Here is a 16,309-nt window from a genome sequence, read left to right on the forward strand (position 1 = left end):
GTTGGTGTAGATTATGAAAGCTTCACTGGCAAATTGACATCTATTTACAATATTAATTTAGGCAAATACATGCAGAAATCAAAATCTGAATTTGGTGGCAAGGGAAGGGGCGGGACCTAGCTGAGAGGGGAGGACTGGACATCATTGGAATAATGGTGCACTTCAATCAGAGGACAATGGATATGGCCATTATTCATTGCGGCTTGCAAACACATGAGTTTTGCCCATGTGACAATGATTGTACCGACAATGCCAAGTTATTGGTGGGTGGTCACACCCCACCCTCAACCCCAAGCAATGCCCCCGGGGTGGGGGAAGGGGAGGCTGTGAAAAGGAATTCTATGTTATTTCTAAAGTGTTCACTTGCATATTTACAATTGTTTCGTTATGCAACATACAAGTTCAAAATTCGGAGGTACAGGGGTAGTGGGCGGGGCCTAGCCAGGTGTGGGGGGAAGTGCACGACCTACTATTCATCCAATGGTCTAAAAATGATACACAGTCTGATTCTGTTTGTAAAAATGTGCTAGATTCATGAACAATACTAATTATACAAGTTATTACCCAAAAAAAAGGAAAACACTGAAAATACACTTTTTAAGGTTTTTGTGAAATTTACCATTTTTGGAGCGCTACTGCACAAAGGCTATACAATAACCCAAAATTTTCTCACCAGATATGAAAAGACCAATGTCTGAACTAACCATAACCGAAGGGAAATTATTCTGAGTGCCCTGGCAAATGCCATTTTGGAGGGTTAAAAATGGGGTAAAAAATGCATTTTTGCTAGTTGTAAAAACATGCTGTATTATAGGGCCTAAAAATAATATAAAGGAGATTTTTCAGAAGTGTTTCTATTTTTTTCTTGTAAGGGTACGGATGATACTTTGTCGTGATATAGTTAATTTTGTGACATTACTTTGCAGTTTGGCTGGATGACCTTTGAAAATAAGGCGAAAAATGAATTTTTGCAGCCTCAAAATTGCCGAAAAATGGCCAAAACACATAATTTTATAATAAGTCTATTTTGGTTACTTGCTCCCTAAGTCCTTTCATCCAACAAAGTTTAAAAAAATTCGATTTTTTGAGCGTGGACACTTTATATATGAAGTATTTACACGAAATTACTCTTAAGCTTTGCTGTATAAATTGCATTTTCGCAAGCGTCATCAATGGGAATCTGTTTCGTTTTTCTATGTATAGCCTGGTTTTCATTTTAAAATTGTCCACAAATGACATAAAAACCTTTTCTTCCTTTTCATTGTTTGAGAAGTTACTAAGTCATTTGTAAAGTTGGTTACTGGTACCCGATCCCATAATCTGGAACCGGTTCCTGACATCAACGGTCCATTACTCGGGTACCCGGTTCCGATGCACAGCCCTAATTTAAATTAGGTTCTGATGCACAGTCCTAATTTAAAATTGTCAACTAGCAAAATGGTAATAAACAGTTTGAGGTCGGCAGTTTGGCTGCAAAAATCCCAGGTGGGTCGGGTTACTGTAAACACACCATTGTTTTTGTTTGGCCTTATATATCTTCATTAAAACTCACAGTTTTCAAAGCACGGATTACATCTAGAGATGAAATCAAGTACATGAATCATTTTGTCAGTATCCTTTCAAGAGATATTTTAATATTTTTGATTTTAGATTCCCCACAACAAACTGGAGCCATCGGAAACATGGGCATAGTCAGCGGTAGCAACAATCCTACCATTGTTGGTTCAAGTGTCAACTTCTACAGCTCGCCCTCGGATGGAGCAGGTAAATATAATCTCGTTTGTTACACTAATTGATATATTAGATCAGGTGTTAATGTATTGGGGGGGGGGTGGAGGTGATATACTACACAATCAGGGACACAAAGGGTGGATTGCTGGTAATGCGAGAGAGAGAGTCACCAATTTCTTCGTACAACTATAAACCAGTTTGTGATAGGATATAGGCCTATGGTGAGCACACTGAGGAGGGCGCTATTTACAGTGGGTAAAGTCTTGTAATTTGTTCTTTATGTACCCACGCCAAATGGCGCCCCCTATTTTGTGTCACATTTGAAAGAAAATGAAAAAAAGTGAAGATAGTTTTACAGAAGTCGCATACATGTATTAATTTTGCACTTATAAATGAATGAATAGGATAATGAATCACAGTGCGGTTACTAGTTTTTGTCTTAATTTGTTTTTTATTGGTGAAAAAAATTTGAATGTTATTTAAACCAACCGGAGACAAACTTGTGTCCAACAAAAGTACCGTACAAAAGCCACAAATTTCTTTGTGTTTATTTTTTGGGTAATTTTATTTTTACTGACGAACTGTAAATCCCAAGTCACCACTTCTTTTACATATTTGCCTCTGTAGAGAAAACTATTCAATTATTTCAGAAACAGTGTTTCAGTGAAGTAATACATTCAATATTGGGTTTTGCCCTCCACTGACGTGGTATTTCATAAACACTGTATACTCAGTGTAGTCCCGAGTAATTATGAGAAAAATCACAAACCCTTGACCTCCTGCTTACGTGTTGCTTGTTTGACCTCAACAGGACTATCTCCACAGAGTCAGAGACCACACCAAGAACCAAGAGTGGGGGATCTCAACCAAGAAGTCGGTAACAAGACCAGGGACATTTTGAGGAAATGGTACAAGACAACAGGTTCTTATGTTCAGTTTAACCCCGAGGTTCCTGACGATCAAAGACCCATTGTTGGCATTTACACTAAATTGCGGGTTAAAACAAAGAAAGGTACTGCAGAAGAAGAATACTCTGAGGAAACTGTATATTCCACAGAGTATGAGAAAATTTTGAAAGATTGGCCTGAGACTGAGTTCAATCGTGCTATTTTATTTGGCATTGGTGGTGTCGGGAAGTCAACCATTTTTGACAAGATTGTATATGACTGGGCTGATGAGGCATGTGAAATCCTGAAAAGATTCAAGCTTGTCTTTCTGTTAAAGATGTGTGCCCTGTTGCAAAAATCTGATCTTGTTGATGCCGTTTTTGATCAACTTCTAGGTGAAACATCTGAAGTAGCCAAAGATGAACTTGATAACTTCATTCTGGCCAACTCAAATGAGATCTTGATTCTGTTGGATGGTTTTGATGAAATGAGGACCAAAACACTTGATGCAGCCTCATTTGGTTCTATCCTAAAAGCACTCAATAGAAAAAAATACCGAAAATGTTGCATCTTTGTCTCAACTCGCCCCTCTCATTTTGAGACACTGAAGTCACTTGTCCAAAATCCTTGCACACACGTAGAGGTTCTGGGGTTTACCAAGGAGGATGTTAATGAATACATTCGGAAATTCTATTACAAAGATCCTATTAGTGGCAATGCACTGATCCAAAGCATTGAAAAATCCAACATGCTGCTCGATTTTTTCACGTATCCAATGCTTCTCCTTCTCATGTGTTTGTTGTGGAGGGAGAATAAACAACTCCCCAAAACAACTTCACGCCTCTTCACTAAGGCAGTTGATTACATGTTCACAAGAAAAGGATGTAGCTACGAAGATGCATCAAAAGCAGTGATTGCCATAGGAAAAACTGCACTAAGTAGTTTTATAAATGCTGACCACAATTTCTCATATCAAATTGATGAGTTTGAACAAAATGCGCTGCACCTTGCACTGAAAGCGGGCATCCTAACCCAGCAGAGAGTTATCAAAAACCTCAAATGCTACAACAACATACAATTCATGCACAAGACTATTCAGGAATACTGTGCTGGTAAATACTTGCAAAGTGTACATGTGTCGAACCTGGGAAAGCATACGATGTACGAAATTGTTCCATTTGGAGAATTTCAAAACAGTTTAAGGCAACTTTGTCAGACAGTTGAGGGCATTGTTTCAAATGATTTCCTTTTACGTTTTTGTTGTGGGGACAATGAAAAGTGCATGACTGACATCGTGAAATTGCTTGAACATAAATTTGAGGATCGATATACAAGTACGTCAAGGTACCAATCATCTGTTGCACAAGCGATTAGTAGACAATGTTTTTTTGAAAGCCAAGCCAAAAATGTCCCACAGTGTCTCACCAGCGACTCACTTATCCCATCAGCTGTTGAGGTGGATAACAATAATGATTTCCGCATTCTCATATACCTTCTTGAAATCATCTGTAGGTCAGATGGCTTGATGGAACAACTGTCACGCGTTGAAACCATTAAGGTTTCTTCCGTGTCTTTGGTCAGTGGTTTAGCCGTCGCCCTGGGTTACATGGAAAACCTCAGGGATCTGCGGCTATTCCATTGTCCTTTAGTGAAGGGTGATCTTGAGAAAATCCTGGCATCACTGAAATGCAACCAAGTTTTGACCAATCTATTCATAGATGGCTGCAATACATGGGGAGGTAGAGCTGTAGAATGGGCCCCTCATATCAAACACTTGACAAGCCTTGAGAAACTTGAAGTAAGGATGCGCAAACTTCAGAGCACAGACATTGAACACATTGCCTCGGCTGTACATGACATGCCCAGACTGACTGACTTGATTCTTGTTTGCAACCGGACAATGGGCGGATCCGCTGACTTGTGGGCCAAGGAATTGCCAAAAATGATGCACTTAAATAAGCTGAACCTGAACAATTGCGATTTGACACAGTCAGACATTCCACACATTGCCTCGGCTGTAGGTAACATGCCCAGACTGACTGACTTGAATCTTGGTGGCAACAAGTCATTGGGTGAATGTGCTGTAGTGTGGGCCAAGGAATTACCCAATATGATGCACTTAAATAAGCTGGACCTGGGCTATTGCGATTTGACAAGGTCAGACATTCCACACATTGCCTTGGCTGTAGGCAACATGCCCAGACTGACTGAGTTGGATCTTGGTTACAACAGGTCATTGGGTGAATGTGCTGCAGTGTGGGCCAAGGAAATGCCCAAAATGAGGCACTTAAATATGCTGAACCTGAGCCGTTGCGATTTGACACAGTCAGACATTCCACACATTGCCTCGGCTGTAGGTAACATGCCCAGACTGACTGACTTGAATCTTGGTCTCAACGAGTCATTGGGTGGATGTGCTGCAGTGTGGGCCAAGGAATTACCCAATATGATGCACTTAAATAATCTGCTACTGAGGTATTGCGATTTGACACAGTCAGACATTCCACACATTGCCTTGGCTGTACATGGCATGCCCAGACTGACTGACTTGGATCTTATTGGCATCAAGATATTGGGCAGATCCGCTGACTTGTGGGCCAAGGAATTGCCCAAAATGATGCACTTAAATAAGCTGGACCTGAGCCATTGCAATTTGACACAGTCAGACATTCCACACATTGCCTCGGCTGTAGGTAACATGCCCAGACTGACTGACTTGAATCTTGGTGGCAACAAGTCATTGGGTGAATGTGCTGCAGTGTGGGCCAAGGAATTGCCCAAAATGAAGCACTTAAATAAGCTGAACCTGAACTATTGCGATTTGACACAGTCAGACATTCCACACATTGCCTCGGCTGTAGGTAACATGCCCAGCTTGACTAGGTTGATCGTGTTTGGCAGCCATTTATTGCGTGGATGGGATGAGTTACAGTCCTTCTACCCGTCACTAAGTGTTGAATTGTAATTCTCCCTTGCCAAACCCACTCTTGAATTACATGTACTAGGCATAACAATATCAAAATGATAACATTCTCAGTAAAAGGAAATGAAATTTACAAGAAAATCAACAAAATTAGAGGGTCTAATGTTTCAATCCTAAGCAGGACCATTCTCAAAGGCAAAACATGGTAATACATTCTCCATTTTGATCGTCAGTAGGGTCTCACTGCATGTAAGACAATTACCTGTTTACCATAAAAAAAATACTATAAAATCAGAGACTTGTGCACATTCTAAAAATAACCAAAAACAGATAATTTAAATTTGTTATTCCAGGATGGCTGTTTGCAATTTAAACAAACGTCATAACACTTTCTCAAGTCAGATGGTGACAGTAGGGTCACACTGCGTGTTAGACAATTAGCTGCTCACCCTCTACATATGACACTGTAGTTTGTCATCAATACCTGGTTATAGATATAACCCTGAATCCGGTTCAGACTGAGATTGGACCTGACTCTCTTCTGGGTCAAAATGACAATTTTCTTGGTCAAATGGCCAGAAAGGTGACCCAAGAGAAGCATGATTTTGACCCCCAAAAATGTCAGGTCAAATCTGACCCAGATTTGGGTCGAATCTGACCCGGGACTTTTTAGAGTGTCTATGATTTGCTGATTGGGTCAATGAGAATGGACAAGGAACTGTAGATTTGTGTTAAGAATGGACGGGGCGAATCTGGCACAAATCTACAGTTCAAAGTCTATTCTCTGACTTAAACTATTTGTGAATAACTGGAGATTCCACGATATTGACCCGGAAAAATGTCAGGTGAAATCTTACCCAGATTTGGGTCGAATCTGACCCGGGACTTTTTAGAGTGTCTATGATTTGCTTATTGGGTCCATGAGAATGGACAAGGAACTGTAGATTTGAGCTAAGAATGGACGGGGCGAATCTGGCACAAATCTACAGTTCCAAGTCTATTCTCTGACTTAAACTATTTCATAAAACAACAGTAGTTTATGCAAATAAGATCCCTGGTTGACCACAATCTCCAGTTTGTGAATAAGTGTAGATTCCACATCTGGAAACTTTTTGAAGGGGCAAGCAAAATTACTGTAGACCTCAAATCTCTGCGTGTGTGCATGAAAATGTCACTAATTTGAAAACCCAGTGGATATATGGTATTTGTTGATTTCTGAGGCTGTATGGGTGGTTTGGTCCATTTCCAAGTTGAGACTTGTTGGCCTGACAACAGTTGTCTTTATATGTATCGCATTAAAACAATAAGAAATTCAAACAGTGAGAAGCTATGTGATTATTCCAAGATGGAAAACACATGTATATTTTGTAAATAATATTTTATTTTTGGAGACTCATTGGCCGAGGTGGCTAATTAATTGTGCCTGTATATTGGTTCCATTTACTTTTTTGTAAATATTTTTTTGAAGAATGTTTATGTTATATTTTGTTTATTAGGCTGCCTGAATATTATTGTACTTATGTCAGACATTTAAAAGAGTTGTTTGGGATTATTCCAACCACAAAATAGTGACTTTTCTTGAAAATAATGTTTTAAAGAATTTTTTATTTTCTATTTTGTTCATATTTGTATATGGGTCATTCCACAAAGTTGAGATACAAAGTGTGACATTGGGGTCAAATTTTCAAATTACTTGTACAAGTTTTGATTATGCATTTTTTGATAGCCCATACATTGTGGTTTAACAATTCATTCAAATTTAAGTCACATGATTTTGGAAAGTTGGTAAATTTGTACACAATATATATTTACATGTAATGACTATGGAGAAGTTATGGATGTAACTGGAGGCTACCGTCCTGTTACATCCAAACCTTGTTTTGTTCATAAATAATACTTCAAATGCTTCAAATTCACACCAAACTTGAGTTTATCATCAAATAGCTTCATTTAATAATATCCATACTTGTATACTTTTAAAGAATGCTAAAATTGTTATTTCCAACAATAACAACAAAAAATAATGGTTGTGGATGTAACATGTGGGACACCACTACATCACAATGCGGTATTCTTCACCTCGATATGAATGGAACTAAATGTTGTTTGTGTTTGAATGGAACTAAATGTTGTTTGTGTTTAGAAATGTTGGAACTAAATGTTTTTTGTGTTTAGAAATGCTGTTTCCAAATCTCTGTTTCAAGGGCAATTGCAGATTGCAGGTCATGATTTTCATACTTATTTTAGGCATGACCATGTCAACCGGTTGTGGATGTAACGACACCATGTGCCCACAGGCATAAGATTTTCTTTATATTTGGCCAAAACATTTATTTGCATAGACTACGATCATATTACATTGTATTTTACAAATACCAGTTCAATCATGAAATATTGGGGTCAATCCGACCAAAATTGCTGCAAAAAGAAAACTTTGCACAAGCCAGTTGTGAATGTCACGTAATATGAAACATGGCACACCATATGTTACATCCACAACCCATTTTAAATTGTGCATGCCATTTTGGCAAAACATTTTAACATCTGATATTTTTGTTTCATAGAAAGGGTACATCTGCTTGCTATAATTTGTGTAAATCCTCAACTCCAGTCCACTTGTTTTCTTTTCAAAATGAGTTATTTTTGAACTCTAGGTTGCTTTGTCACACTTTTTCCTCATTTTTTTATGCCGGACGTCTTAACATTTACAGAATTTGGTTATGAAAGTTATTTTTGAATATCATCAAGCATGGTATCATTTAAAAGCTTATCTTATAGCCTTATTGTCAAATGACATTTGTTTTAGAAATAACCATTCCATAACAAATAAAAAACTGTTTTATAATCAGACCTCAGAAAATTATGGCCTGTTCCTCAACTTCATGGAATGACCCATAAACATTAGTGCAAAGGTTGGTGGGAAGATCAATATTAAAAACTACAAAAAGATGAAGGAATAACTGATTTGACCCAGCATTGCAGGGGGGGGGGGGATGGTTACAGAAAATGTTTTTAGAATTATATAAATTGAACATTAAAACTACTGAAGGAAATATGAAACCAATAGTTGTTTTTTTTCAAATAAAGCACGGAGTAATTGACTAGGTGCGTTGTAATTTTTTTCATATTTTTTTATATAATTAAATAAACAACAATATCCTGACATGTTTGGATGTAAATGAAGTGTGGTTTCAAATTCACTTTCTATGCTTTGCAGTGAATGAAAATGGTGGAATTTTCTCTTTACATACTTTTAAATAAAAGACTTGTTTCCATTGATACCGGTATAGGCCTAGAACTAGAAAACTCTCCTTTTTTGCAAGTAGGGCAAGTCCAAGAAAAGGTCTCCTTGTGGTCCCATACATAGCATACCATGTCTTCTTTATCACAAAGACTAACAACAAATTCATGTGGGTACGGTATTCTCCTTTCAGATGTCCAACAGTAGAATACAAAAAAACCCACTGATCTAATTGCTTTTTAGAGGGTTAAGCGTTCCTGGGACGTAACGTGTGTGAATTCTTGGACTTGCCCAGTAATAGCCTGATGGAGTAGACATATGGATTGCATTCAGGTTCCATATTAAAATACATGATGTTAGTATCTCACAATTGTTTCTGGTGTGATCATTTTGTGTCAGTCCCATTCTGTTGTATTGCATTTTACCTTAAGATGAGTATGTGAGGAAGAGTGTATAGTGTGTGACTTTCTGGTTTGCTCAGAATTGAATGGTTCAAACCCACCATCATCCCTGTCCTCTTTTACGGATATTCAAACAAACACAATCCAGCCCATGTGTTTATCGGATACCCGATTACCCTATTATCTGTAAACTCCCAGCCCTACTTCATTGAGGGAGATGGGTCTTAGTTTAGCCGTTGCCTTCAACAAACTTGTTTTGTTTCTGCACTAAGCTATACGCTTCGATTTTTACATGTTGGACCAAGTCACCGAAACAGTTCAAAGAAATGTGTTAAAACCAGCTGTTGTTTTATCAGTGGCTTAAAACCAGCGGTGCAGCCAAGGGGGTGCATGGGGAGGGGAGGGGGGGGGGGGTTGCACACCTCCCCTCTCCAATTAAAAATCGCCCCCACAATTCCCCCCCCCCCCTCGGATGCTACAGAAATTAGGCAAACCCACCCCCACCCCCACTTTAACATCCAGCCCCTACTCGCTCCCCTAACTTGCTCCCCTAGTGAGAATTAACACTGGCTTAATTTCCATTGATATGTTGTATACATTCCTATTGTTATGCGTGCATCACTGAGTTCTGTTGTTTTGAAAATTGTGTGTGAAAACGATCTTGGGAAAGTTTTATATTCAAAATTCTGCCAACATCTGGTGCTGAAATAACTAAATAACTGTAACATTGAGGCTATAAAGGCACCAAAAAATAACCTTGAAAAAAATAGCAAAATGAAAAATAGGGTTAAATGTGACACAAAGGTGCACTTTCAAGGATTGCATTGAAAAATTGTATACATTATATGGCCCTGGTTTTGAAGTTGGTGACATGTAAACCAAGGCATTTATGGTGCACTACGTGGGTTGATCTGACAACAGTTGCATTTCGTCAGACTCGCCCTTATTTTACCTACAAATTTCCCTCAAATAATTGAAACCTTGCTCTCTTCACCACATTCCTGTCATTTGTCAACATAGCCAGCTATTACATCTACAGGGTGAGTCAGAAAGATGGGTACCCCATTTCAAAAAAATAATAAATATATTTTTTGAAAACGGCCATTGAAAATAATACATCTCTAGAAACCCCTGTAAATAGCTGTCATCTGGTGACATCCATGGGCAACACAATATGACAAAGTTTCTGAAAGTTACAACATTTTTGAAAAAATAGGGGAAAACAATGATATATCCACGGGATACCCAATATGCAAAGTGTTGGTTTACAGGCTAGACGTGAATGACACACACACATAAATGGAATCCTTAATCATTCTCAGTCATGTGAAAGGAATAACAAAACGAGACGGAAATGGTTTTAGAAAGTGTTTTCATGTCAAATGTTTGTAATCTATCAGCTCTGCAATAATCAGAAACGGAAAAGATTGACTCAATAATCCCGGTACAAACCGTTATTTCGTTTTAACGTTTTAGATTTTCTCAAAAACAATTACAGTCAACGAACCATTGACGGTTTTGTCATTTTACAGTTTTGTTAAATGGTCAAACGGTATTAAGTCACCAAAAAACAATGACCTTATTGTTATTTTTTTTAAATTGTAAAAAGCGATAAACGGTTAGTTGCTTTATTTTTAGAGTGTTGTTTTACAAAAACATGACAATGACAAAACGGTCAATAGTCTTGTCGACCATTTTTGGATTCAGGTTTGGCAATTAAGCAATGCACCTTGGAATGTTAATGTGTCGACCTTGCGATCGATTCACTACCTGGGAAGTTGCCCTTCTTACAATGATGTCGTTCTCATGACAGAATTTGCGAATATTGGCTATTGAAGAGCCGCGCCAAACTCCAATTTCCTTCAAAATATCTGCAATTTCTTCATACGTCTTACCACTCTGTATCCATTTCTGAAATTTCCTCCTTGAAATTTTCCAGCGCCATTTTTGCTTGCAACTCTTTAAGCCCCACCAATTAATCTCAGTAGATGGGGGTCAGGGTTACGCCAGGAATCACACCACACATTAATTATGCCGAGGTAACACTTCTTCGTGCACGGCATGGTCCCCCTCCACCCTCCTCCCCCTTGTCCACCGCCACAAAATGCACCACAGACTGTTAACTATGACACTGAAATAAAAAATAAAAACAGTCTGTATTCAATACTGACCGTTTTGCTGTTTTTCAAGTTATTTGTGTAAAACTGAAAAACAAAAATCATTGATCGTTATGCTGTAATGAATTTTACTAAACTGCAAAACGAAATAACCGTATTTATCTTAAAACCGTTTGGCCGTTTTACAAAACTGTAAAACGACATAACGATCAATGGTTCATTTACTGTTTTTGTTTTTGAGGAAATCCAAAACGGTAAAACGAAATAACGGTATGTCCCGGGATTCTCAATCATGTGTAAGGTGTGAAGTGCACAGATGTGTTTTAGCCTGATTCAGTGATCCGTGGACAAACTGATTTTCATGAATGTTGGGAAAAAACTCTATCTCCCGAACCTCAAAGGCAAAGTTGATGAAACAAAAATGAGGTGATTGCTAAAACCTTGTAGTTTGTGTTTCTTTCTTTAAATTGGTTCATATTTGTCTTTAAATTGACGAGAAAAAAACGATCTGTTTACAGGGTACTGATCTTTTTGAATCACCCTGTACAGCTTACAGTTCTCTAACAGTGCTTGGGCCCTAGCGCTGAAGTACACATTTACTCTCAGCTGAGTGTTGTGCCCTAACCGGCACAAAGTTATGGGAAATGTCCTAACGGGGAAATTAGGACTGAGTTATGGGGACTTTAATTCTGCTCCCCGTATAGTGTCTTCAGTTCCCATAATAACTATCGCTCAACAGGTGTGTGGTCCCCAAAGCTACGGAACAAGATTGCCGTATGTGAGGAGTGTTCAGTGTGGGGTTGATGTACTAGAGGGGAACGTTACAATGCTAGTACTTTTATTACAACTTTTATAAGGTACAGCTAGGCAGGCGCAGATCCATTGGGGTGGGGGGGGGGGGGGTTGAGGGTACCCCCCCCCCCCCTGCTCACACCAAAAAACAAAAACAACTTGACTAATAATATTGACCTATATGTCCGCCTGTGCGCAACACTCGAACACAGAGGCATAGCCAGTGGGGGTAAGGGGGGTATTTGTACACTATTGTGTGATATAGGGACTGCTTGTCTGAATTGAACAGCGCCCCCATTTGAAGAATGGTACCAGCCCCCGGAGTGTCCGGAGGAAAAAACCTGTCTACATTTCAGCACTGATTTACTGATGTAAAAAAATCTGAACCCCCCACCTGCAAAAATTCCTGGATCCGCCCCTAAAATTTTTTATGCCCTGCCGGTAAACAGTGGTAAACACAATTCAGCCTTTGTAAAACGATACCCCAGAAGAGGAATTCTTAACTACTTTTCTTGTTTTTACTTGAGTTTGCAAATGATTCAAACACAGCTGCCGGTATTCATCCCTGCTTATTCCTCCATGGTTAAAATTTTATTGAATATCTGATTTTTGTTCTTTCTATTTTTATACAGTGCAGGTTTGAGCTGTGCTTTCCAGTGAACCAAAATGCCCCCCATTGCAGCTGAAAACAGGGCTTCTCATCTTAACCTCGCCGATAAACCAACTCGTCAAACCAATCAGACCAATACTGTGCCATGCCGCCAGCTGCATATTGGAAATACTCTATACGTACGGGAACGACGAACGGGAACTTGACCACGAACGGGAACAGTACAAACAGAGACTGATTCCCGTTATGCAATCTATGCAAAGTCAGCACAGCTACAAGGGCAAGATGTCAGAGTCGTCTTGGACAATATCACTATCAGCAACCGGTCTGGCACCTTACCTCCCCCTAGAATGCTCAATAGGTAAGTGACTGACTGCTCCACTCCAAACAAACTCCAAGCATTTACTCAAGTCGTGGTTTGTATTCCCAACAGATCCTGTTGTGGAAGTCATGCCAGAGTCTGTCTGGACAAATGTGGACAGTTCTGCACCAGTCATTGCTGATGTGAGTGAAGTACCGGTACTAGACTGTTTGTCAGTTAAGAGTTACAGAAGCATTGTTCTTGGAGGAACAATTGATGGCATCCACGCTGGACATAAAATCCTGCTGAGTGAGTCGGCGATGAGAGCAGAAGAGAAGATTACAGTTGGTGTGACAGACATATCCATGCTGCAACGTAAGAACGCATCAATTCAAGTATTCATGTAACACAACCCTTATTACATTCTTTCTTTTCACTTAGCTGAGAGTGGGTCATACATGTATGGTGTTCAGTATGTTTGTGAGTGCAATGGTAAGAATAATTCATGAGGTGACAGATGGAGTGTTCCATTCAAAGAGACAAAACCAGGTAGAATGGAACATTCCATCTGTCACTGAATGAAATTAGTTCCATTGCATGAATGCGAATCATTCATTACCGTATGTGTTTTATACAACACCTGAATAAATCCTCGTCATGTGATTGGTCAGAGATGCCAAAACTGTAACCGTGCAATGAAATTTCCATTTATTGTGGCATGGAACTTCTATTTTTTTGCCGTGTGGCCATGCCATTGGGAGGAATAATTCAATGACACGTGATCAATGACCCACTTATCAGTATATATCTTGCAATCCCTGAATAAATCCCCCTCATCTGATGGGTGGGTCATTGAATTATTTGTCCCAACCTACAGCCGAGTCGCACGTCAAAAACAGAGTTCATTCAAAGATAAAGTTGAAGTTCCTTTGCACGGTCACATGCACTATAAGCAGTGCTACCAATCAGATGACAAGCAATTTATTCAGGCGTTGTATAAAACAAGTAATGAATGCTTCACGTTCGGCGATGGATGGAATATTCCATTCCACTCAGCTTTGCCTTGTGGAGTGGAACATTCCATCTGTCACCTCATGAAATTATTCTGAGCATTGTACTCACTCATAAACATTAATTAATGTGTTGGGGTGACAAAGCAGACAAACATTGTCTGTAAACCCAGTGAATGGGTGAGCGCAGACATTGACACGACGCACCCGTGCGCGTGGTTACTATAATTCCGCGGTTCAGTGCGTGACATCGTGTAGCTGCAATCGGCTGAATGAGAACATGTCCCGGATGCTGATTTCCGGTGCAGTTCAAAACACGACTCAGCATTTTTTTGATTGAAATTGAGATCCTAGAATATTGTTTTCTCGAAATACACAGCATTCACTGAGCTAAAACTTCATCAGGTTAGTCGTTAGGCACCCTTCTTTACATTTTGAGCACTTTTGTTGCTTCAAACGAAAACAAATACACAAACGACAAATGATATGTACTACCGGTACCTTCAAATCATTGAAGCAATACCAATCAAAAAAAGCAATTAGAGTTGCAAATGCACCCATCCCTCCCCCCAACAAGTGAAATCATACAAGGGAACAAAGGTGAAGAAAAGTTGAACCGTTACTAATATGTCTCCCCCCCCCCCCTTTTTGATTTTACAAAGGTCGGGTGTCCGGTGAAAAAAAAAAACCTGTCTACCTTTCAGTACTGTCAGATTAACACAAAGAGACCACTTTTTGCAGTGCATTTGCCAATTCCATTCAATGATGGATTATATTCAATAATTCACATTTTGCAGTGAAACACTGAGTTAAAGATGAATTTAGAAACAAAATTTATCAAACATTCTAAATAAAATAGTATCGAGACTTAACAGTTATTTGCAAACATTAAAAAATGAAATTGTCAAAGCATCATGAAATACTCGATTGTAAGTAAATAATAGGATCAAGCGTCCTGTGAAATCATTGTGGCTACTAAGGGGCCATTTTTGAGAAGAGGAATAACCATCATTTCCAAACAATCATACTGTCCAATGTAAACCTATGCTTTGAAAAGTGACGACGCATTTTTTTGAAGTTTTCTCAAAAAGTACGATATCTACTGAGCTGAAATTTCAACAAGTTAGTTTTGTTCAATAAACTGCTTCAGAATTATTAAATTGTTGTTCCTTGAGTCAGCAAAATGGTGTCCATTACCTTTAAACTTCAATTAAATATGCTTCTCAAACCACTTGATTTAAAATGGCTGCAACCTGTTATATTAAATAATTAAAATAAAAACAGAGGTGTAAGTATTCTTATTAAAAAGACATTTTAGTAAAAGATAAGATAGAGCAAAAATAAGGATAGAGCACTGATTTTCATCGGGTTTTTGTTGCAGTGAAATGTTGTATTTGTAGCATTTTGAGTAACAAGGAAGATGAGTGGTTTGCAAAAATGAAAAAAAAAAATGGTTTCTCTATAGTCCTCCAAAGATTGAAATCGGTACTTGCAAAAATATTCTTTGTGGGGAACAAAGTAAATATCTGCATGGCATTCGGTTTTCCTTTCGATTTAATTGGTTGGATAGATTGGATTTCACCTTTTATCAATTGTTATAAATTTCCCCATAGAATAAAGATCTACCTGGCACCCCATACGTGATTGGTCTGACCGGTGGCATAGCCAGCGGGAAGTCTTCAGTATGTAGACGGCTGGAGGGGCTCGGTGCTGCAGTGATTGACTGTGATAAGCTGGGGCACAAGGCCTACCTACCAGGCACGCAGGGATTCAGGAGAGTGCTGACTGAGTTGGGACAAGGTGGGTGCTGGGAAAAAACTCCAAGTATTTTTCAACAAGATAATGCATGTCTAGTAAAGCTGAGTTGACAAAATTCACAGAGCGGAAAGCATATTCTTTTTGTCATTGGATTGAAAATGAGATTTGAAGGTTTGCATGGTGGACATGAACAATAAATGGGAGGTTTGTGGTAACACCATGTGAATGATATCTCTTTGTAATGTGTGGTTCTCAGAAGAACCAGTTGGTTTGAAAGTTTGAAAAAATTATTCCCACATGGTGTTTCCGCAAACCTTTTATTCATTAGTATCTCCACCATGCAAAGCCTAAAATCTTACTTAAGAACCAGTAGGTTTAACTCGACGTTTCGAATAGTGTGCTCTGTTTGTCAACAGGAGATTGATGACAAACAGAGCATACTGTTCAAAAGGTCAAGTTAAAACAACTGGTTCTTCTCAGAACCACACAACTCAAAAGAGATATCATTCACATGGTGTTACCGCAAACCTCCCGTTCA

At 38.9% G+C, this 16,309-nt stretch overlaps 1 protein-coding gene across 1 annotated transcript; it reads left to right on the plus strand.

The window, feature by feature from the left end:
• Window positions 1–13,061: 13,061 nt before the first annotated feature.
• LOC119719540 (phosphopantetheine adenylyltransferase-like) lies at window positions 13,062–15,674 on the plus strand. The gene is made up of 2 exons (XM_038189002.1): window positions 13,062–13,378; window positions 15,627–15,674. Exons 1-2 carry the CDS (start codon window positions 13,153–13,155, stop codon window positions 15,629–15,631), a joined length of 231 nt encoding a protein of 76 aa, XP_038044930.1. The 5' UTR covers window positions 13,062–13,152; the 3' UTR covers window positions 15,632–15,674.
• The last annotated feature ends 635 nt before the right edge of the window (window positions 15,675–16,309 follow it).

The sequence above is a fragment of the Patiria miniata genome, unplaced genomic scaffold (genome assembly GCF_015706575.1).
Source record: "Patiria miniata isolate m_02_andy unplaced genomic scaffold, ASM1570657v1 HiC_scaffold_8, whole genome shotgun sequence".
Lineage (NCBI taxonomy): Eukaryota > Metazoa > Echinodermata > Asteroidea > Valvatida > Asterinidae > Patiria > Patiria miniata.

Excerpts from the sequence above, each read along its gene's own strand:
- LOC119719540 (XM_038189002.1), top strand. The coding sequence starts at position 13,153 with ATGCCAGAGTCTGTCTGGACAAATGTGGACAGTTCTGCACCAGTCATT.